This window comes from Rhinatrema bivittatum, chromosome 5 (genome assembly GCF_901001135.1).
Source record: "Rhinatrema bivittatum chromosome 5, aRhiBiv1.1, whole genome shotgun sequence".
Taxonomy (NCBI): Eukaryota; Metazoa; Chordata; class Amphibia; order Gymnophiona; family Rhinatrematidae; genus Rhinatrema; species Rhinatrema bivittatum.
Window position 1 is genome coordinate 296282579 of NC_042619.1, and position 25389 is coordinate 296307967.

The 25389-nt window shown below is 43.9% G+C and overlaps 1 protein-coding gene across 1 annotated transcript in view; it reads right to left on the reverse strand.

The window, feature by feature from the left end:
• Nucleotides 1–25389, reverse strand: part of LOC115092812 (all-trans-retinol 13,14-reductase-like) — a 65727-nt gene that overhangs the window by 19517 nt on the left and 20821 nt on the right. The window contains exons 2-5 of the mRNA XM_029604142.1: nt 18969–19151; nt 7138–7379; nt 4512–4713; nt 3305–3502 (exon numbers count right to left, since the gene is read on the reverse strand). Of these exons, the coding sequence (XP_029460002.1) occupies nt 3305–3502; nt 4512–4713; nt 7138–7379; nt 18969–19151 (825 nt within the window). The remainder of the gene's footprint in view (nt 1–3304; nt 3503–4511; nt 4714–7137; nt 7380–18968; nt 19152–25389) is intronic.

The following is a 25389-nucleotide window of genomic DNA, read 5'->3' on the forward strand; positions in this document are numbered from 1 at the left end:
ATGCACACTGTGAAGCAGCAAATTAACCTTTTTTTTTTTTAAATCACAATTTGCTCTCACATTGTCTTAGGATGGCTGAAAATTACAAGAGAGATCTTCTCTATAAGAAGACCTTTCACTGCCACCTTTGTACAAGCAGGGTATCCCATCATCTCTGTGATATGCTCACACCATGCCAGTCTGGATGGACTGGCACTGCGACTAGGGTTGCCAATTGCCTGGTTCTGAACTGGACAGTCCAGTTTTCTGTTCACCTGTTACGGTGTCCAGTCAGAAGTACTGATCGGACACTAAAAATCTGTTCCCTGTGGCAGACCGTTCCTTTTCCCTACAGCTCTGCACCATTTCCTGTTTACAGATGGGGAAGGGGACTAAGGTAAAAGGAGCAGCATGAGAACGGAGCTTAGTCCTGGGGGAATTCTGTGCTACTGCGCAGAATTCCACCTCTCACAGAACTGCCATTTTCTGAAGGCCCCAGCATACTGTTTGCGGCGAAGATGTAGGCCCTCTTGTGCCGCGAACGGAGTGTGCTCCACTCGCAGCAAAGATGAAGGATCCGGTGAGAGTGAAATTGTGGGTGTGTGAGAGAGAAGAGAGGGGAGGATGAGAGAGAGAGAGCAGGGGGGGAGGGGGATGCTCGAGTGTAGGTACCAAAGAGAGGGAGTCTATATGAGAAGATTGTGAAGGAGTGTGTACGTGTGTGAGAGATTAGGAGCTCGTGTGTATGAAAAAGGGATTTTGTGTATGTGAGGGTGCTAGCTTGTGTGAAGGGATTGTGGATGTGTGAGACAGAGCCTGTGTGAAGATGTATGCGTGAGAGAGAAAGGGAGCTTGTGTGGATGTGTATACAAGAGAGAGGGCCCTGTATGAGGGGATGTGTGTGAGGGTGTGTGTTATTTTGACCAATATAAAGGTTTGCAGAATTTTAAGTTTTTGTGCGCAGAATTCCCTCAGGAGTAGGAGCTGTAGCCCTGCCCTATCTCCTCTCCCTGTGGTGTGATTGGTAGATGTAGGGAGTGGGGGTGGGACCTCACCTAAGCACACTCCTTAGCAGTTACTCTGCTGCTCTTCCCCCACCCCCTCTCTCTACTGTGATTGGAAGCTGTGGGGAGAGGGGATGGGAACACAGCTCTATTTCTCCCTCCTCTCAGCTGCTCTAGCAGCATTTCCCGTGTAGCTCAGGAATGCCTTGGAGGATAGAAAGGGCAATAAAGACGGGATGGGAAAGAAAAATAAGAGGATGCAGGGAATGGAGAAGGAAGGGAGTTGCACAGGCTGGATGTGAGAGCCAGGGGTGCCACATGGAAAGAAGGAAAGGGAGATAGAGGGGGCACAGAGAATGAAGGAGGGAGAGAGACAGAGGGGGCACAGGGAAGGAGGGAGAGAGACAGAGGATGGAGAAGGGAGAGAGTCAATAGAGCACAGGAGAGGTTGGAGGAAGAAAGAGTGGGGCACAGGGGCTAAGGATGAAAAGACAGGAGGGCACAGAAGATGAGGGGAGAGAGAGGGGGCACAGGGCCTGGAGAAGACAGGAAAAGAGAAAAGGGAGGGCACAGGAGACAGGAGGGAGAGAGATAAGAGGCAATGGAAGGGGAAAGAGACAGTTGAGGTACACGGAATGAGGGAAAAGAGGAGACAGGAGCAGAGGACAAATATATGCAGATTTATGCTAATGTTGGAAAGGAGTGGGGCACCCTCTCCTCCCAGTCCTCAGGTGTCCAGTCATGGTCTATGAAAATGTTGGTAAACCTAATTGTGACCAAGAGACAGGGGTGGCTGCCCAGATCTAAAAGATCTTAAGAAAAGCTGAGCATCCGTGAAAATAACCTATACCGTGCAGTGATGGAAATTTCACTGAAATACATGGGAATGAAAAGAAGGACTTCAGAAAACAACCAACAACTACAAGATGAGCAAATTCACTTTTACTCATTCAAATGCATCAGGCAGGGAACTTTTTATGTGGTAGTGGACCCTTGGGCCGAGAAGGAGTTGGCGCTACCTGCAGGAAGGAGCCCCACAGGTCCCCACTGTCAACAGGCAGAGCAACCAGAAGCACAGGCCCAACTGGAGCTTCACCAATACCAGCTCATGTTCCCCTTAGGTTGAGCCCTTGGGTGCTGGAGCTGGCTGGTCTTAGGTGAGGGCCTCTGCGACGGTAGAAGTCCAGGCAGGTGGTGAGGAATGCAGTAGGTGTCCAAGCAGTGATCGGCAAGAAGCAAGATCAGAGTCCAAGCAGTGGTTGAGGCAGATGGCAAGAAGCAAGGTTGGTGTCCGGTCCAGAGTCAAAGCCAGGAGATCAAATCACAAGGAGGATGATGAAGAGAACTTAAGTTTATTTTAATATCTTTAGGTATAAGGATATTAGTAATATTGATATGTTACTATGTAATTTTATTCATACTTGTATTATTATTATTTTATTTTTACTTTCACTTTATGAAAGTTTAGTATTTATTATTTTTATGCTCAATGTTGTAAACCGTTTTTGTTCAAATTTATTTGCTAAAGACGGTATATAAAAAAAAGTCTTAAATAAATAAAATATAATAAATAAATAAGACTAAGGGCCACGAGGAGATGCTGAAGAGAGGAGAGGAACTGCTTACAGATAAGGAGGACCAGGTGCAGGGATCCACAATAGAAGACACGGAGACAGGAATCACAGAGAATCAGGAACCAGGAATTGAGGCAGGAACACAGGCAATACTTTGCTCCAAGAGGAGTCAACCCATTGCCAAGGTGCCCCAAGTTGTGATGTCAGAGGGTGCCTCCAGGAATTTCCTGCCACTGGATCTTTAAGAATCTGGCAGTCGCCGTGCCCTAGGGGAATCCAGGTCAGGTGGTGCTGGAGGAAGAAGCGTGGCCAGCTGGCACCACCAAGGCAGGTAAATATCCCCGTCGGGCAGCACAGTACAAGCAGAAGTCCGGCCAAGCCGTGCCGCATGCTGGGAGGACGGGCCCGTTGCTGGAGGTGTGCAGGAATGCAGTGGGTGGCCATGGAGAAGAGCTGAGGGCCCGGGCCACCCCTGGAGGAGTAGGTGAGTGCAGTGGTCCGCGTGGTAAGGCCGCAGACGCCAACTGTTATGAGGGAGAATGTGGAAAAATAGTACATTTTTTGGAGAAATAATAGGAAGGATTTACTCTTTTTTTTTTTTTTTTTAATTTAAATATATTTCTATTCCACTTTTCTCAAGCAACATTGTACAAAGCAGATCAACTCTATAGCAGTGACCCTGAGGAAAACACAAAGTTTGGGAATTAATCCAAATGTCTTTGGCTTATACCACCCCATTACACTCACCATATGCTTTTCCTTCCTCATTTACCAGGATGCTTTGCACAGGGGCTCGGGCAAAAACATCGCCGCCTGCCCTCTGTATGACTGGGACCAGGTGGAAAGCGATTTCACTGGCACCTCCTCTCGGGTACCATCCACCCTCCAGGTAGTGGTCGATGAGTATGGCGTGCAGAGAGAAGCTGGCGTGTTTCGGGAACACTCCTACAGGAAAGGAAATGAACAGAGAAAGAGAACAAGAGCAGGGAGACAAAGAGAGCATCACTAGAGTAAAGGCCTAGAGAATTAGCAGGAAAGAATGATTTATTACAATTACACAAAGTGTGAACTCACTATGGCATACAGATAACCTATCAGTATGGCCTTGGAATTAAAAAAAAATAATTGGCTGGATGTTTAATCTTCTCACCAGGGAGAATACAGTGAGAGAAGCAATAACGAAGAGTGCAGCAGATCATGCAAGGGCACCTAGGAGCTAAGATTAAGATACATTAATATATTAAGCAGGAGAAGTGCTGCATGTCTTACAGAACTTGCAATATATGCAATGCAGGCAAACCCAGAACTGGATTAGCCTATCCCTGATGACTTGGAGTCAACCTGTAACCCAAAAAATAATTAATACCAGCATCATGCATGACCGAATTTAGTATGAGCAGGAACAAAAATGTCACCAAATTCAAATCCAGCAACTCCAGAGTCCAGTGGTGCAATTGGTGGTAGCTGGCTACTAGGTACAGCTGTGTGATCTGCTGCACTCTTCATCATGACTGCAACTGACGAAGTGGACTCCATCCCTGAAAGCTCATGCTTTAATAAGCTGGTCAGTCTATAAAGTGCCACTCCACTCCTGTCATTTTTACTACACCAGCCTAACAGGCCTGTCCCTCTGAAGAATTTTCAATACTTAATAGGAGTTATGCTGAGGTTGTGAGTTCAAACCTCCCCTCCAGCTTTTCTTTCTTCTTTGGATCCTGCCAGGTACTTGCCAGGCCTCTGTTGGAAACAGGATGCTGGGTTTGATTGACCTTTGGTCTGACCCAGTATGGCAAATCTTATGCATTTTTTATAATTAACCTACTATAGAACAGAATATGAGGCAGGTAAGACAGATCATAAAAGCACATACAGGATGTTGGTGAAGTACAGCTAGCAGTATGGAAGATACTCAAGAAAGCTACATGTATTTGGTTTCCAAAAGATGAAGCCATACCATAAGTGAGAAAAATGTACCCAAATATTGCTTTAAGCTCTTCATTTTGGGTCAGCTCATTGATCACTTCAGTGACACTTTTGGATGCCATCTTGAAGAAAGGGGACAGCCAGTTGACAAGACCTGTGCGGACGAGGAATCTAGCTAAGGGCAAAGGAATCATTTTCAAAATGGCCATGTCCCCGGCTCTCTTAGAGGCAGTCTGCGAAGAAACACATCTATAAGTGGTAAGGCAAAACACATCAACATTCACCAATTACAGAAGAGTTACTACTGCTAATACTAGCATGCTGCCTGTGGTCTGCTACATCCTGCTGGCAGAGCTACCAGCTTTTCCTCTTCTGATGGAGATACTCCTAGATTTAAAAAAAACAAAACAAAAAACCCTCATTTTTCCCTTCCCTTTAGTCAACCTCAATGGATGATGAAGACATCTCCCCTTTATAGAAATAAAATTAGAAAACCCCTTTAGAACATTTGACACTTTGGGCAAACCCTGTGCTCCATTTAGTAAATGGATCCATCCATTTCATGTCTCTGGGAACAAACGTCTGAAAAAAGGATCTCCCCTTTTACATTTCAGACACAAAATACAAGAACAGTGACAGAGCAGCGACAGATCAGCAAGCAGCATGTACAAGCTGTACGTTCAGTGCAAGATGGGACCACGTATCCATTACTTAGGTAGTGCCTGATTACATTCTGTAATCTACCTCAGGCCTAGCTTTAGGAAAAGGCGTAATACCAGCTGCTTATAAATAAATAGTGACACAAAACCCCCAAGCTCAATGGAAGTGAGCAGCACAAAGCTGTGAAAAAAGCCCTGGACTCAGAGTATCACCCCACCATAGGGGAGCAGCACAGCCACAGAGACGTCCTGCACGACAGCAGCACACATCCCTAAAGGTTTAGCACCATCCTTCTGTGGGCCAGCAGAAACTACATCACAGAGCTCAGACAGACTATCCTGGGATCCTTTTCATCATTCCAGGACTTGCCCATCAATTACTGGCATTTAAATCACTTGTCCAAGGGGAGATTACCCAGAATATGTTGGCAAATAAGGACCACTCAGTCCATCTAGTTTGCACATATCTACCTCTGTGCTGTCACAGGTCTTACTCAATCTGTGGTCCTCTCCCTCCTCCTGACACCCCCCAAGTTCCCTTTCTGTTTGCCCCAACCTCCGTTGGAAGTCTAGTCCAGGAGTCCAACATCTTCTCAGTTAAGATATTTTCTCACATTCTTCCCTCCCTTCAGCCTCTGTCCCTGAGCTTTCCATTCTATGGAAAATGTTTCCTTCTGATACTTTATTGAAGCCTGCTAGATAGCTCCTCTTTCCTTTCTTTCTCCCAGAGACTCCCTCAGACTCTCTGTGCATGGCTTGCAGTGCAGTCCATAAACCTTGGCATTCCCTCTGCCTTGGTCAAACTCCTTTTGCAGATGTGATCTCCAGAACAGAACATATGTCTCAAGGTGGGATCTCACCAGAGGCTTATATATTTTTAATTATATTGGTTATCTCTCTGTCCTTCTCTTTCTTCTATTCCCAAGTTTGATCTCCTTGTTAAATGTAATTTTTGCCTCCTCTGAATGTTTTTACTGTTAAATGGTTGATAATATTGTTTACCCCTAGTTCCATGTAAACCGATTTGATATGACACCAGCCATGAAGGTCGGTATATAAAAGAATTAAATAAAATAAAATAAATATTTCTCTCTTTATGCTCCCAAATATACTATTACCTTTCCTGTTCTTCTTACACTGACTGGCTACCTTGAAGTCTTCAGAGATGACGATCCCCCAGGTTTTTTTTCCTGTTTGGTGATTGCTCCCCTCTCAAATGGTATTTGGCATTTGGCTTTCTACACCCTAAATGCACCACACCCTTGACCATTTTCCCATCTTTCATCTATCTAGCCCCCCCCCCCCCCGCCCCCCTCAGCAGGTCTACTCTGTTGCAAATCATCTGCAAACAAGAACATACTTCCTTCTCCTGTTTCCATCATGCCATCTATAAAGGCACTGAAGAGGCCCAAGCCTCCCACGGACGTTCACTGGCCACTTCCCCATTCATCAGAGCAGAGCCCATTGACCATCACTCTCTAACTCTAAATTCTGTCCTTTAACCAACTTCTCATCCAGTTTACCATCATTTTTCTACCACTCCCAGACTCTGTGGAAAAATGTCAAAGGCTTTACTGAAACTCAGAGAAGTCCCCACCAACCAGCTCAATCTTCAGCTCTTATAACCTTAAAGAATTGAATCAAGCTTGCTTGGTAAGATCTTCCCATTGCAAAGCTATATTCCATAATCATATTTTTAGTTTAAATCTGTTTATTCAAATTAACAACGAAGAAGCAAGTTAGACTCTAGTAACAGAAAAAGAGAAAAGACTCGTTATATATGGTAACACATTCCCACCAGAAAACATGAAAAATACAGAAGTGTATTCCTCATCCAAAAGATCATAGTCTGAAAAGTTACTGTCTTAAGAATCATACAAATCATTTTCTATTTTTCATCCCCTGACCATTAACTTAACACAAACACCCGAGTGCCTTGATCTTGTTGATAAAAAATATTTTTAAAAGCGAATGATTATCATAAGTCCAACGTTTTACCTTTACGAGTTCCATGAACTTGTCGATTGCCAGTCCCTCTCCTGGAAAATCTCTCTTTAGTCCTTCGATATACTTCTTCCTCCCACTGTACAAGTTGTATTGCTTGTTAGTGGTGGGATCACCCAGGACCACCACATCAAATGGACTGTCCATCTTGTCCCACTGCAGCTGCCCGTCTGTAAGCTGGTCAGCCATGAGCCGCAGCATTGATTTCTCATTCATCTGTCCAATATAGTGAATCCCTGAAACCGAAGCATGCAAATCAATCAATTATCAGTGCCGTTTATACAGAATTGTAAAAGAGGTCAAGTCTAGTAGCTAGGGCCCCATATGAGAAGCCAGAACTGAACAAGTTCCAGCCTTAAGAGATTAACATAGGGCTCTGTCTGGTTACCTTGACTAAGTCACTTTGAAGTAAATTTTCAGCAGTGCACCTAACAGCAGAATTATGCATTTAATTTCAAAACACCCATAAAACAAACCTGGTTTTAAAATACAGTGCTGGAGGTTATCTGCCATCATTACTATATTGTAACATAGTAATGATGGCAGATAAAGACCAAATGGTCCATCTAGTATGCCTAGCAGTTTGCTTATGGTAGTAACTGCCGCTCCATGCAAGTTACCCACATGCAGAAATGTTACACCATTCTTTTCTTCAAGCCTTTCGGGATTTGCAGTGTTTGTCCCATGCCCTTTTGAATTCATTAAGTGTTCTCGTCTTCACCACCTCTTCTAGGAAGGCATTCCAGGCATCTACCACTCTCTCCGTGAAGAAATATTTCCTGACATTGGTTCTGAGTCATCCTCTCTGAAGCTTCATATCATGACCTCTAATTCTACTGTTTCCTTTCCAACAGAAAAGGTTTGAAGTTTGTGCATCGTTAATACCTGTCAGGTATCTGAAGGTCTGTATCATATCTCCCCTGCGCTCTCTTTCTTCCAGGATATTTCATTTCATTTATTAAAAAAACTTTATAACCCTCTTGTTAAACACACTTTACCAAAGCAGTAGTACAAAATTTAACACAATCAAACTTCAGTTGGAGGCAATGTGGCCGAGAGGGTACTTTTCTTCATATTTGGTGGTCATGTCCAAAAATGGTGCCGTACTGGCACGGATTCAGACCCTGATTGTACAGATGTTGAACATTAATGTCTCCCTGCGTCCGGAGGTCTACTTACTATCTGCTTACCCGGCTACCTGGACAGTGTCGAAACGGATTCTAATCCATCGAGTACTCAGTGCAGCTAGGCAGGAGCTAGCGGCACACTGGAAAACAGAGCGGTTGCCAACAGTTATTACTGTTTCGCACAGACTTTGGCAAATGCATTACTGGTATTATTTTAGAGCTCAACAACAAGATAAGATGGAGAAGCATGTATTAATTTGGGAACCTTTTCTCCGTTGGTATAGGGTTTATTAAAGGTGCCTTGGGTTTATGGAATTAGGGAATTTATTTCTGACTGGAATAAGAAACTTCTTTATCAGAGCCCCATGAAGATGGGTAGGGCGCGATAACCAGGGATATGAATCAGGATTGGGGTGAGGTTGAACCCCACAGATATGACGCTTTGGCACGCACTTCAGAATTGGAGTCAGTATGCACCATTGGGGGGGGGGGGGGGGAGGGGAAAATGGGTTATAGAAAAAGGCACAGGCAGCACTGTAATATGTACAAAGTTTATTGCAATTTGTTTATACATCATATCAATGTTCAAAGTTATTGGAATGTTTATATTGACTGTGCAAATAAAAATTTAAATAATAAAAAAAAAAACACACAATAATAAACTTTAAACATAAAATAACTCCAACAAAACAAAAGAAAAAATACAAAAAATAACTCTTTCCACCCCTGTCCACCTCCCTCACCTTTCTTCTCATCTCACTCCACTACATTTTTCCCCACCATTACACCACCCCTCTCCCCTTAAACTCCCATTCATTCCATGTTAAGCTCGCTGAAGAAATCTTCCCCCTCTAAACCCGCTTATGCCTCCCCGCAATCTCCCTCACCCTCCTATCGCCTTCCCCACTTCACCTTTTATTATGCAAATAGCTGGTTTCTGTTTACCTTGTATGTTTTAAATCTGCAACTTTCATCAGGCAACTATCTGGATTCCGCTTACATTACATATATTAAATCTTTCCTGTTCATCCTATAAATATTTAATTTTCCCTTTTTCACATACACTGTGCTTAATCTTTGTTATAATCCCTGTTCTAAACCCTCATTGTAAATTGTTTTTTTTTAAATTAAATTCCCTGTAAAACCTCATTATAAATTGTTTTAAATGATTTAGTTCCCTGTAAAGCCTTTTCAGCTGCTTTCATGTTTAGTGTAAACCAATGTGATGTTCACAACTAACGTCAGTATTTAAAAAATGTTAAATAAATAAAATAAACAAACAAAAGTCCAACAATACACAATCAAATTAAAATTAAATAAAAATACAACATATTAATAGTGTTACAGCATCACCAAATTCCGATCATCCATGCTGCAAAAGTAGCTTACATTTTAATGAAAAAACAGGTCTTTACTTAAATTTTAGGAAAGCAGTTATCAGAAATAGAACAAATGTCAAGTGGTAGAAAGTTCCATAAAGAAGGTGCTTGATAACACCAGAGAAAACAGTTGTCTAGACAGATTACTGAAAGTGATGGGACATGAAGTCCTGCTTGGGATGAATGTAAGGAATGAGATGGAATATAAGAGACTAATATTTTAGAGAGATAAGATGGGAGACCTGTTGAGAGAATATGAAAGGCAAAACCTAAGACTTTAAATTGAATCCTGTAAGAAACTGGTAACCAATGCAATTGGCTCAAGAAAGGTGAAATATGATCATACTTACAGAGACCAAAAAATCAACCGAGCTGCGGTATTCTGCAACAACTGGAGATGCTTTACAAACCCCAAGTAACAGATTTCCAGCTCTGAAATCACAAATGCTTGTACCAGAGATTTAAGATCTTTTACCTCTTATAAAGGACAGATCTTCCTAATAAATATCAAAGAATAGAAAGATTTTTGTGTGGTTGCTGAAATTAAATTTGACATAGAAAGAGCAACATCTAACTGGACATGTAATAAAATCAGCTTAGGTTTTATAGGGATAGGTATACCTAACATCATGGGAGCTACAGCCTGGGCAGTAGATCTAATAGTAAACCAAACAGCCTCTGATTTAGAGGGATTCACCTGGAGGATATGGTATATATATCTTTACCCCCTTCAACCTCTCCTCATAAAAAAAGTCTCCCGATACAGACCCCACACCACTTTGGTCACCCTTCTTTGGACCACCTCTATCCTGTCCTCACCAAGGACCTGTACAAGGGCATTATCAATTCCCTTTTACTGCTGGTTATACCTCTCTCTATGCAGCCCAGCATCTTTCTGGCTTTAGCTACTGCCTTGTCACATTGTCAGATACAAATCGCCCCAAGGTTGCTCTCCTGGTTCTTGCATGTTTGTCTTTTGCTCCCATCGCATCCAGCTCTTTTGGATTACTGTGCCCCAGGTGCCTGGCTCTGCACTTCTTAGCACTGAATCCCAGCTGTCAAACCTTTGACCAAGTTTTATTAAATTACTTTTCATTCTCTCTACTCTTCCAGGCATGTCCTAATACCATCCATTTTCCTTCTAACCCTACTACAATGTCGCTCACAAAGATATTGAACATAACAGGTCCCAAAACTAATCCTTAAGGCACTCCACTTAACACTGTTCTCTCAAAGTGGGTACCATTTGCCATTACACATTGTTTCCTGTCAGTCAAACAGTAATCCACTTTACCACCTTGGCACCCACATCCAAGCTTTTCATTTTATTCATGACCTTCCTATGTGGGACTGCATCGAAAGCTTTTCCAAAATCCAAGTAAATCACATCAGGTGCTCTTCCTTGATCCAGTTCTCTAGTCACCCAATCAAAAAAGTCAATCAATCAATCAGTTTTGTCTGACAGGACCTTACCCTGGTGAATCCATGCTGCCTCTGGTCCAGGAACTCACCAGACTGTAGATAGTGAACTATCCTTTCCTTCAGCCATTCTAACTAAACGAGAATATTACGCCAAAAAGATACATGGCTTCCAATACAATCCCAAGGCCCTTTTTACTATGATCGCCGGTCTCACCAGCTCCTCCCCAACACAACCTCAAACACCCACCTCAAAAAAATTGCTGCAATGAATTAGCACACTTCTTTAAAAATAAAGTCTCCTCCCTCACTGCACAATTTTCTCTTAACACCAACAACTTAATACTTCCCACCTTCAACTTCTCACCTACTCTCTCATCTTTTGATTCATCCTCCTCCCTTGAAATAGAAAACATCTTAAGAAAGATGAGACCCTCCTCCCATCCCTCTGAAACTATCCCTACCAAACTTCTATCTATTCCCAAAGTAATTGCTAAACCTCTTTCTAACATATGCAACTGTTCCCTGGAACAAGGCACAGTCCCCAACATACTAAAACAAGCGGTGGTTAAACCCATCCTCAAAAAAACCTAATCTTGATCCCTCTACCCCAGAGCTTTCCAAACTTTTCATGTTGGTGACACACTTTTTAGACAAACATAATTTCGGGACACAGTAATTAGTCTACAAGCAAACCGGAGGTTAAAGGTTAAATGAACGAAATGTATTTCGACAATTTATGTATGTTTCCTTAAATATATACATAATAAAATGTTTCACGACACAACATATCTTGTGAAAACCTTTCATTTATATTAAAAATATATAATATTCCAAGATTAATGTTAGTTATAATTTATGAGTAACAATAATAAAACAAAGTTATTGTGTTATTCAATTTACCTCTTTAATGAGATATATGAGCTTGATGGGATGAACAGAGCTTTTGAATATTTGGTGTTAATAAAAAAGTCCAAAGGGTCTTCTGCATAATTTTAAAAAGCTGGCCAGTTTCACACTATAAAATTATTTGATAGCCTCATTCAACTAATTCTATATGGCTATGAGAGTGAAATCTGGAATATATAGGAAGGGACAGAATGTCAATATAAATCCTGCACCTCCAGTTCTGTAACTCTGTGCATCCACTGAAATTCCCCCAAACAATGGAGCTTGAATGTTTCCCTTACAGCTCATCATACTAAAAGATATTTTCAAATGCTGGTGTCACCTCACAGTAACAGCAGCACAAACACCTTCCACTGCCAGGCACATTGTGAACTAAAATAAAACCTCGCAAAAAAGACACTCAAAATCTATACTGCAATCCCATTGTAACATAACAGTAATAACACCAAGGACTCAAACAACAATAACCCTACCTGTGAAAAAGCATGGGTAAATATTACACTGGGTCCTAGAATACCAATACACCACCTATTGAGGAAACAAAACAAACCCGATTGCTATAGATCCCTATGCTAGCAGAATCTCTCATCATGGTCATACACACAGAGCAGAGACAGACCCTCACCAAATACAGAATACAAAATAAAGGAGCACAAATTAGACAAAAACTGAAATGGAAACTCCAAGAAGCCAGACTCTGTGTATTAACAATGGAAAAACAGAACCACCATTCCTCATAAAACAAACAAAATCAAGAAACATAAAGCATCAGTTATAATAGTAAAACCATACTAATAAAAGAATATTTTAAAACCACTGATAAATAGAATTTCTATTAATTAAAATCATATACATTTTTTACACTTTCCCAGAGGTTATCCTCTCTCACACAGACTCACATGTCCATTCTCTCTCACACATACACTGTCACATACATACACATTCATGCTCTTATACCCACCATAACCTCTCGCTCTCACAGACACTGACACACTCTCAGGCTCTAAGACACTCTCTCCCCCTCCACACACACCCCACACACAAAGTCTTACTCCCCTGGATTTTCTCATACACACTCTCTCTGGCTCCCTCACATACACACAAACACACACACCCAGGCAAGCTCCCAGTAATTCTCACACACTAAAACTGACCCCCAGGCAGGCTCCCATTCATTTTCACACCACTCCGTCACCATCCCCCAGGCAGGCACCCATCCATTCACACACATACACCCCCAGGCAGGCACCCATTCATACACATGCACACACTAAAGGCAGACCCCCTCTCTTTCTTTTGCCAGCAACCTCGGAGCCTCTCTCATTCCTCTGCTGCCACTGATGCCGCATGGCTATTGGGGAGGCGCTGATTGCTGCTATTGGCACTGAAGCCCATTCTGCTGCCTCCTCTGTGCAGGCCCTGTGGGTTTCCAGTTCCTCCATGTTGATCTCGTACATTGTGAGATCCGCATAGAGAAAGTGCTACTCTTGACATTAACAAAGATTACATGTGCCAATCAGTAAAAAGTAATTTATTTCTTTTTTTTTTTTTTACCTTTGCTGTCTGATCTTAGTTTTCTAATTGGTTGGTCCATCTCCCCTTTCTTATTTTTTTGCCAATTCATTTCATATTGGTTTTTTTTCTATTTCTTTTCTCTCCATCTATCTTCTTCTCTCAAACATACAGTCAGGTTCTCATTCTCACATGCTTTCTCTCTCTCTCTCACACACACAGGCTCTCACTCTCACATGCTCTCTCATACAATCATTCATACACAGTCTCTCTCTTGCACATGCTGTCTGACTCTCACACTCCCAGGCTCTCTCTCTCACTCCCACATGCTGTCTTGCTCATGCACAGGCTCTCACTGTCACATGCTGTCTCTCTCTCACACACACACACACACAGGCTCTCACATGCTGTCTCTGCAAACATTGAGATCCTCACTCCCACACCCAATCTCTCAACTCACACAGGCACCCAATCTCTCAACTCCTCTCATCTCATACACACACACAATCTCTCAATTCAGCTCATACAGGCACCCAATCTCTCAACTCAGCTCATACAGGCACCCAATCTCTCAACTCAGCTCATACACACACTCTATGGGCCCTCAGCCTCTCTCTTACCTCTGGGCCTCCTCTTCACGGGTCGCTGCAGGATCGGCTCTGCAGCGGCCCTGATCTTCTCGGGCCGATCCGATGTGGGGGCCCTGCTACCGGGCCTCTTCTCGCCCGCTGCAACAACGCGGCTCCTCTTCTGCACGCGGCTGCTTCATCTCCTTCCTGCCCGTGCGGCTCCGGCAACATTTTTCTTCCGGGGCCGCGTGGGCAGGAAGGAGGCGGAGCACCTGCACGTTTAGACGTGCCCTTTTTCTTCGGGCCGTGGCAACGTGAACTCACCACGGCCTTACCGATCTTCCGGCTGTGTACAATTCTTCGCAGCTCAGCCGCCAGTGGGATGAGCTCCACCGACGGCCGCATTGGCTCCCGCTTGCCGGTGTGTCACGTGCACCGGGCTTGCGCGACACACCGGCACACCTCAGGCGACACACCAAAGTGTCGCGACACACACTTTGGAAAGCTCTGCTCTACCCTATCCAATTTCAGACCTATCTCCAATCTCCCTCTCTTATCTAAAATCCTAGAAAAACTAGTCAATTCTCGCCTATCTGACTACCTCGAACACAACATTCTTCCCTCCACACAATATGGTTTCTGGAAACATCTGAGTACTGAAACCTTACTACTATCCCTAACTGACACCATAATCAAAGGAATTGATACCGGTAATTCCTATCTTCTTGCTATGTTGGACATTTCTGCAGCTTTTGACACTGTTAATCACATTATCCTTATCAACATCCTCAGCAGTATTGGAATTTCTGGAACTGCACTCTCCTGGATTAAATCTTACCTACAAAATCGTCACTTCACAGTCCTCACTGATAACAATGAATCTGACCCGATTAGTCTTGATCGGGGTGTTCCCCAAGGTTCCTCTCTCTCCTCCACGCTATTTAACATTTACATGCTTCCCCTCACCACTCTCCTCACCGACCTTGGTATCAAACACTTCACCTATGCAGATGATGTGCAAATTCTTTTCCCCTTTACTCTCTCCAAACCGCTCTCCCTTAAACCCTTTATTAAATCTCTCTTAAGTGACTGCTACTTCAAGTTACAAACAATTAAAAAACTCAGACCCCTACTATATTTCACAGATTTTCGCACAGTACTACAGTCTATTATTTTCTCCAAAATAGACTACTGTAATGCTCTCCTCCTTGGCCTCCCTACCACCCATACCAAACCTTTGCAACTCCTACAGAATGCCGCAGCACGTATCCTTACAAATTCTAAAAAAAAGAGACCACATTACACCAACTCTTATTGAGCTACATTGGCTACCAATACAATCGCGAATCCTATTCAAAGCATTATCCCTCATTCATAAAAGCATTATAAATGAAAACTTCCACTGGATCAGCCCTCCTCTCCTTCCACGCACCTCCACAAGACCCACTCATCCCGCCCTTCAAGGAACACTCCGCACTCCCTCGATCAAATCCACTAAACTTCTCTCCACAATGAACAGAGCTTGTTCTCTAGCTGGCCCTACCCTTTGGAACTCCCTGCCTCTGGATTTACAAACCGAAACATCCACACCTAAATTAAAAAAAAAAACTAAAAACCTGGCTGTTCCTACAGGCCTATCCGTCTAACTCTACCCACCCTGTGACGAATCCCTGAAATTTGTGTAATATTTTCACTGAATAACTTTGTATTATTTGCCGCTATTTTCCCACATGATCTGACACTCTTCAAGTCATGTATCTCACTCTTTACCTTCGAACTTTATGTAAATATCATGACTACTCAGATTTTAATCAGTGTTATTACTCTATGCCATTGATCTTGTGATTTGTTATGCTGTACCTAATTAATTAATAGTTACTGTTCCTTTCCTCATATAGTTATTGTTCCATTGTTCCATGTAAAGGCTATGCCTAAAAGTTCCAAGTTATTTGTAAACCGATACAATGTGCAAACGGATGTCTGTATATAAAAAAATTCTAAATAAATAAAATCTCCATTTATTTTCCCACCACCAAGGTCAGGCTAACCGGTCTGTAGTTTCCAGCCTCCTCTCTGCTACCGCTCTTGTGAAGCAGGACCACAGGACCTCTTCTCCAGTCCCATGGCACCACTCCCATTTCCAGGGATCTATTCAACAAGTCCTTCAGCTGATCCGCCAGAACATCTTTGAGCTCCATCAGTATCCTGGGATGAACCTCATCCGGCCCCAAGGCCTTGTCCACTTTCAGTTTTCCTAGCTCTTCCCATGCAATCTCTTCTGTAAATGGGGGTCGCATCTACCTCACTGCCATCCATGGTTGCCAACCAGCAAACGGTCTTTCGCCAGGGTCTTCTTTAGTGAATACCAAACTGAAGTATTTGTTTAATATTTCTGCTATTTCTTTCTCCACACATTGTTCCTTGTCACCTTTCAATTTCACTATACCACCTCAGGCCTTCCTCCTTAAGAACATGCCATACTGGGTCAGACCAAGTGTCCATCAAGCCCAGCATCCTGTCTCCAACAATGGCCAATCCAGGCCATAAGAACCTGGCAAGTACCCAAAAACTAAGTCTATTTCTCTGATATATCTGAAAAATGTTTTGTCCCCTCACTTTACCTCTTTGGCAATCCTTTCTTCCGCTTGACCTTTTGCTTTCCTGATTTCTTTCTTCATCTCCCTCAGCTTCGCCAGGTATTCTTCCCTGTGCTCATTTTGGGGATCCTTTGTACTTCCTGAATGCTGCTCTTTTTGCCTTCATGTTTTCAGCCACCTCCTTTAAAAACCAGATCGGTTTCTATTTCCTCTTACTTTTGTGTTTTCTATTGCCTTTTAATTTGGCCCACTGATGTTTCACCTTCCCCATTTTCTCCCAGTCTTCCAGTTCTCCCTCCAGGTACAACTCCATTTTGACAAAGTCTGTGTGTTTGAAATTCAACACTTGGGATCTTCGTGTGACCTCTTTGTATCCTATTTGTGATATCAAACCACACCATAGTGCTCAGGTGAGTCTCTACCCAGCCATTAGAGACATTATTCCTCTTTCAGAGCACTAGGTCGAGTATCACATCTTCCCTCATGGGTTCCATCACCACTTGTTTGAGCAGAGCCCCTTGAAGGACATCCACTTTCTCTCTACTTCTTATAGATTCTGCAGAAAGGATGCTCCAATCCACATCCAGCAGATTGAAATCTCGAACAAGAAGCATTTCTCCCTTCTTTCCCATTTTTTGGATGTCTTCGAACAGATCTCTGTCTGGTTCTTCTGTTTGAGTTGGAGGCCTGTAGACCACACCAGTGTAAATGGAAGTGCCATCTTTTTTTTTAGGATGGCCTATAACGCTTCTTCCCTACCCTACGTCCCTTGCATGTCAGATGCTTGGATATTATTTTTGACTTAAAAGAGCTACTCCTCCTCCTTTTCTGTTCTCTCTCTCCTTCCTTAACAAGATATAGTCCAAAATGGCCATATCTCAATCAAGAGAATCAGTAAACAAGGTCTCTATAATAACAATGTCCAAGTGCACCTCCACCATTAGGGCCTGCAGATTTGGGTTTTATTGCCTGGACTCTGAGCATTTGTTGTCATAGCTTTCCAAATTTTCTCCCTTGCTATGCTGCTCTTCCTAGTCACCTTTTCTGCTTTTTTGAGCCGACTAATTTTGTTGTTTTCTCTTTCCAGTATTACTTGGGGTTGACATGCCAATTTCATTGGCCACCTGCTGCCACCCTATATATTTGCCATATGGCTAAATATATAGGTGTAACTTTACCTGTTGCAAAATGAAGTGCAGTTATACATGTAAATGACATGTTTCCATGCATAAGTGTTTGAAAATTGTGTAAATTTTTACCATGCACAAAAACACCTGGAACACCCAATTTCTATGTGGGTATATGTATGCGTGTAATGAAATTACACATAGATTTTTAGGAAGATGAAAATCCACACTGAGCCCATAAGGCATTGTATGTAACTCGGCCCTATTTCACATACCCATGTACCAATAAAGCTTTTGAAACTGTACTCTTATCTCCTTATGCCTCTGTTCTAATCCCATGCCTGCCACCAACTCAATTTGTATAAGGCCACACAACTTTATATTTACTGCAAGAAATATACCTCCTATTACTTATTCTATGGCATCACTAGACATATGAAGCAAGAGACAATGCCTTCTTTGTAGGGCTTACAATCTAGTCAAGACACATGGACAAGATAAATAGAATATTATGGGAAATATGGTTAAAAACTTGCTAACATTATGAATGGAGCCAAAGTTTAAGACATAAAAGCAACCTCCAAAAGTTGGGTTGTAGGTAGAAGTTTAATACAGCCAGAGAGAGGAGCCTGATGAACCAACTCAGGAAGGCTGTTCCAGACAAAGACAGATTTTTAAAAAATTGACAAAAAGAAAAAAAGACACAAAACTGTTGTCAGTTACAAATCTTACCTGTTATTACTGTCCTCATATTTTAATCAGGAGTAAAGAATCTTGTTCAAATGCCAGTATCTAATGTCTGAAATCTCTTATCTGATGGGGATACAATGGAACGTCCTCCTCTGCTACTGAAGCACACGAGCACCAGGACAATTTTAGGAGTTAACAAATAGTACATTTCTAAACAAAATAGTAGTTTTCTCTCTGCTAATCAGTTGGCACAGGACCGTTTACTAATTTCCTCTTAATCTATGGGTAAAGGTCAATAAATACTGGCCCTGCAGATTCTTTTCCTCAACAGCTCTGCTGCTCCAGTGATGCCCCTCCAGCCAAAGGACAAGGAGCTCGGTACAGGTGCTTATCCCGGAGCCAGCTGACACATTCTGCTGAAGATTATGGCCAGTTTCATCACAGACTCTCCTTTTCATTGGCGCCCCCTCCCTCTTTCCCCCAGTCGTGCTCTTACCAACATCAAACTCGTAGCCCTTCTCGTTAAAGGTGTGGCAGCAGCCTCCAATCTTGGCGAGTTGTTCCAGCACCAGCACTCGTTTACCAGCCTTGGCCAGGACGGCTGCCACCCCCAGGCCACCAATGCCGCTGCCAATCACTATGGCATCCAGATTTTCGGGAACCTTTTCCGGTGAAAATGCTGTTGAAACAGAAGGCGTACCATTTTTCAGCAGTGATGCACATCCAATGCATGCTACGCAAACCAGAGCAGGCAGCGATAACGAATTTCAGGAAGCATTTGGAAAACTGGAATTAAGGACCATGAAGCATCTTGCTTCAGGAACTATTGCTTAACTGAAGACATTTTACAATGGCAAGTCCCCCCCCCCGTGAAGCAGTGACATCAGAGAGCCTATGCCATGTGACACTGACGCCCAGCTCCATCTCTGCTCAAGAGGCAGGACTCCAGGCTGAAAAAGAAGCCCCACTGAAGCTGGCAGCCACCATCCTGAGCCGCAGAGTGCTTTGTACTCTGCCGCATTTGAACCGAAAGGGTTCAACATCTTGGGTTTAGATCAACACTGGTTACCTCAGCTTGGCTGCTGCTTTGTAATTTGGCTCCATGAAGAAACCACAGAAGCATGACGTTTTGCAAGGCAGAAGTCACTAGATGAGCGGGATGCCCTGTTAGTAATCGTATCTCTGTGCATGTGACCTCCACCGGCACCCACTACCAGGGACTCTGCTACTATTAATTTTAGTGAAACTAGAGAAATCCCTGGCATTCAAATCTGTATTAATGCGCCTAGGTTTTGGAAGGCAGATGCTTCCACTGTCTTAATTTTGGAGATTTTGGCTCACTTTTTTTCGGAAGTCAGGTATCAAAATGAATCAAATGAGGCTGATTGAAGCCTTGCCCAATTAGGTAATCTGCCTTGTGGCTCAGTCACATGGACTCATGTTGGGGGAGGGGGCACTAAACCATGACATTCCTGCTTCCCTAAAATGAAACCGCAATGCCTGGAGCCTCTCTTGGCATAAGGATGCAATCAATGCCTGGCGTTCAGATTCTCGCCTGACATTCGAGCTCCTTCACCCCCCCCCCCCCCCAAGACGGTGTTTTTCAACTAGAATTCTACAAGCATCCCCCCTAAAAGGTTCCTCACAGTTTTATACATACAGCGGAGAGGAGCAAGGATTTCACAATATAGAGTTCCTTAACCAAAAAAAAAAAAAAGTTTGAAAACCATTGCCCTAGGAGGGCTTCTTGGCAAATGCAGACAGTGCCTCATTAGCCCTCCCTTCAATCTCCATATGCATTTTAGTTTAGCAAAGACAGCAATGGAAGTTGATCCTCCTATCAGAAAGAATGGCTCATAATCTGGGTTTCTTTTGTTACTTCCTAACATGATACGGGCTGTTACCCACATCTAGACCTGAAAGGCGTAATATAAATCAAATAAACAAACATACATACTGTGAAACAGTAGCTGACAGCTTTCCCGGTGTCCCTAGTTTCCTATCAGTCTATGGCTAGATAACCTCAACAGGCAATTTCAGTGCAAAGCCAAACAGACTCAGAGAATAATCAAGGAACTTATCCAGTACCTTCCTGTGCCACCCATGCTTAGCACATGCCAATCTGCACTTCTATACATTGCAATCTAAAGTTCGGCTTATCTGCCCATTACTTCCTCGTTCATTTGCCTATTTGTGATAAAACTTGTCAAAGATGCAGTTTAAGCAAAAGGTTCACTCTAAACCTTGTTTAAAAGTGGCATTTTAAAACTTGCCAGCTTAGTAAGCCTACAGAGTAATAAATATTTGTCATGCATGTATTATAGCCCCCATGTGCCCGCCCAAAAAGGAAAAAAAAACTGGGCATTAACAGTTATTTTCTCAGGGATGGAAGGCTTGGCACGGCCAAAAAAAGTGGCAATAGCAACTGAATAAAACAAAAGGTCTCAAAGCAGTATCTAGGCCCCTGCTGGAGGCCTCCATTTTCTCAGACTTGGTCTCCATTAGGATTCAACAGGTGCCAGGTTACCTGTGTTGAGCACAACTGAATGCTAGGAGTTTAGGCACATCTTTATATTTTAATTGAATTTACTTGGAAAGAAAAATCTCACCTTTGACCAATTTTGTGATCACATAACCTGAAAGTCACAAAGCCCAATACCATTAAAAGGCATAATGAAAAAAAATCTAATAGGTTTCTTATAGATAAACGCAATAATAGGGGCTTGAAATAGAGTTACAAGGTGACTGAAGGCCATCAAGAACAGCTTCAGTGAGCCTTGGTTTTATCCCATTGTACCTAGGGACTCACAGGTCCTGTTTCTCTAAAGATTCCCGCTATCAGGTCCACAGCGGGCTCACTGACTTCCATTTCCTAGTCGCGAATACCATCTTCTTCCTCAGTGCAAGTCACAAATTTGGCTTTAAACGGAGAGGAAGGAAACCAGGGGAACTCAGCCATGGACACTCGCTAGGGCCTTAGGCAAAGCCTGGTGCCTCAGGTACTCACTTAAACTTGCAAGTTTCAAGTGTTTTCACATTGCTATAACATTTATTGGGTTGCTTTTTTGGTTATTTCAAATTAACTTGTAAACACATTATCAGAAGCTCTACCTACAAAATGTTTCCTCTCCCCTCAGTACTGTTCTGTAAAGTCCTAGCACTCTTCCCCCACCCCAGCTCAGTACAGCCCCAACTTTCTCAACCATGCCTGGGAACTAAGTTAGGGTCACCCTGAGATTGCTATACATTAGCTGAGAGGGGGATTCCAACTTTCTCCTACCCTGCCAATCGACACTCTCTCTCTGCCACCACCACCATTTCCCCCCACTCCAGGGATGGCCTCCACATTCTTCCTCCCTCCCTGATTCCAGCACTCTATTTGCTCCCACTCCCCCACCCCCATAGGTCACAGCTTACTGACTTGTGCACCCTCTAGTCCTGGGGGAATTCTGTGCTACTGCGGAGCGCAGAATTTGCACAGAATTTCCACCACCACCCCCCCCACCCCCCCGCAGAAAATGGCAGAGGGGACCCCTGGCATGCCGCGAACAGAGCACGCGAAGATGAAGGGCCCGGTGAGAGTGAATTTGAGGGGGGAAGAGAGGTGTGAGAAAGGGGAGAGGACGGTGAGAGAGAGAGCAGGGGGGTGAGCAGGAGAGTGTGAGGGGGGGGATGCTTGAGTATGGGTGCTAGAGAGAGAGGGAAGCCTATATGAGGAGATTGTGAAGGAGTGTGTATGTGTGTGAGAGATTGGGGGCTCGTGTGTATGAAAAAGAGATCCTGTGTATGTGAGGGTGCTAGCCTGTGTGAAGGGATTGTGTATGTGTGAGACAGAGCCTGTGGGAAGGGGTGCATGAGAGAGAGACATAGGTAGCCTGTGTGAGGATGTATGTGTGAGACAGAAAGGGAGATTGTGTGGGTGTGTATGCAAGAGAGAGGGCCTTGTATGAAGGGATGTGTGTGTGAGAGAGTGAGGGAGCCTGTATGAGGGTGTGTGTGTATGTGTATTAGAGAGAGGGAGCGTGTGTGTGTGTGTGTGTGTGAGTGAGAGAGGGAGAGGGAGCATGTGTGTGTGTGTGTGTGGGAGCCTGTGTGAGGGGCAGTACTGAGAAGGGGGTCAAACTCTGGGACTGGCGAAAGAGTGGAAGGGGTTGAACCTAGAGGTGGAGAGGAGAGATACTGGCAAGTGGAGGAATTGAGGCCTGAGAGGGCAACGTGGCCAGGGGAACAGGGAGAGCGAGTAGAAGGGACACTTACAGTGAATTTCTAGGGAAATTCTGCATCTTTAAGTAATAACTTTTTTCTGTATTAATTTAAAATGTAATTAAACTGTCATGTATATTATGTTATTTTGACCAATATAAAGTCTGCAGAATTTTGGAGAATTTTAAGTTTTTGTGCGCAGATTTCCCCCAGGAGTAACCCTCACTCTACCTTCAACTGAGTCCCAAGTCCTGGAATTACAGCAGCAGGCTGAGCTGTGTCTGTTGCAGCCCCTCTCTAGTTTCTCACTACATGCAGCCTGCAGAGTGTATGCTCCAGGCTTGCTCCCTCCGCGCCTGTTCCCTGCAGGCTTAGTGAAGGGGAATGGCTGAAGCAGTAAACAGAGAGGCCCAGAACTTTGGTGTTTCATCAGAGACTCATAATTGGAAGTTCATGCAAATTTTGAGTCACAGAGTGAAATCTGGAGAGTTTTTGCCAAGCACTCACCCATCCCACAGTCCCAGCAGTCTTCCCCCACACCCAACATAGCCTCAGCAGAGTCCCCTACAGTCCCATTACTCTCTCACCATAGTCCCAAGCACAGCACATCTTCAGCAGAGCCTTCTACAATCCCAGTACTCTCTCACTATAGTCCCAGCATAGCTCCTTACAGTCCCCGTACTCTCGCACCATAAACCCAGTACAGCCCCAGCACTCTCTCACCAGTCCCAGTACAGCACAGCACAGCCTCTGCAGAATCCCCCACAGTCTCAGTACTCTCTCACCATAGTCCCAGCACGCTTCTGCAGATGTATTCTATTGAAGTTGGGGCCAATCCCAGACCTGACAGTGACAGTGACAGTGGCAGAAACACCACCTCACACTGAAAGCACATGGGCTGAGGAATGAACCAGCGCATGCCTTGCTCTCAGGCCCTGCCTCTCGTATAGAAGCCAGAAGGGGGGCAGGGCCACTGGAGGGCCTGAAAGTGGAGTGTGTGCTGACTAGGCCCAGCTTTTTGGTAGGGCAAGCAGGGAGGTTGCCCAGGGCACAGAGCAACAAGGAATGCCTCGTCACCAAACTGTTCCCTGTGGTGCATGCATGTGTGGCTGAGAAGGGTTATTTAAGCAGCCATATATGCCGCACCTCAGATCCAGACCTAGGGGGATATCAGGAACCTGTGCTACTGCTGCCACCGTTTCTTCCCGTCTGTGAAGACCCTGTGAACATGTCCAGAGCTTGTGGCAGGCCATTTCCTGTATGCTGATCATGTGCACCATGAGAGCAGTATACAGAAAGTACCAGCCCACAAGGCCAGCACAGACAAGGAGGAATGGTGGCAGCAGCATTGCCGATAAACAGATATTTTGCTCAGGGAGGAGGCAGGAGGAACAGGCAGATGCGATGGTATGTGCAGGGCAGCATGGGGAGAGGCAAGAGGAAGATGCTGCTGGGGGATGGGAGAGAGAGAGAGTTAAGAGACAAGAGAGAGAGAGAGAGGATACTGGGCATGGGGAGTTTAAGAGACAGGAGAGGAGATGCTGGGATGGAGAGATAAGAGGCAGGGAAGAGGATGTTGGGGGAACGAGGGACCCATCCCCACCTCCGCCTGCACTGCTCACGTGAGGAGAAAACCTGTGTTGACCCCTACTCCTGGTAGTTCATGCCAAAGAACAGAAGATGGGGGGGATCAGTTGGGGGTGCCATTGGACCTAGATCCGGCCCCGAGTGCTGACGCAGTCCCCAGCTGCGTACCTTCAGCATGCATTCCTGTAGCTGCTACAATGGGGCCTTGCGCCAGATTAGCGCCGATTGAATAGGTCAGCAAGAAAGGGAAAATATATTTTGGGGGGGGAGGGGGTGGTCAGCAACCCTATCGCCTGGCTATATTTAATCAATTAAAAATAATAGGGATGGATGTTTTATGGTGCTTTATTGGGGTTCTCTTGAAAACAGAAACTCACAGCCACGTCAATTACAATATTCAAGAAAAATCCAATGGATAAAAGAAAACAAAAACAAAAACCTAGTTACCCACAGCTGTTCCTTTAGATCACATATTGGGGAGAAATAACCAGGCAAGAGAAATAAGAAAAGAAATGAACCCTTTTTAAATGCCAATTAACAGTCCGCAATATTTAGAGCTATCACATTATTTTGAAGAAAAGATCCCAAGTGAATTGGGTCAAAGAAGAGGCAGCCCGATCCTTGGAACTTCACTGAGCATTTACAGGGAAATTTAACAAAAAAGTGCCCCTCGTATCAATTACCCTTTGTTTATTGAAGCAGAAAGAGGGTTCCTCTTTTGCCGAGTTACTTTTTCAACATCATCAGGAGACAACGCTATCTGAGCATAGAAATTCCTCTTTCAACTGCTTATGAGTTTCCTCAGAAAAGGTAACTAATAAGATTGACCTTTCTACCATCTCCATTTCAGAATGCTCTAAAAAAAAAAACCCAAAAAAAACCCTGCAAGATCTAATTCTGAAACATTTTCATTAAACCCATTTCCAAGGACACCCTCTGGCCCAGGGAAACAGAAAGCTTGAGTAACTGGGCGGATCCCTTCCTTGGAGCCCTGCATAAATTCTAAATAGAAACTTCTTTAGCATCTCCACGGGAGAAGTTATTGGACATTTAGGAACATTTAGAAATCTTAGATTTAACCTTCTCAGGAAGTTTCCAATATATTTTCTAGCTTTCAATGGTATAGC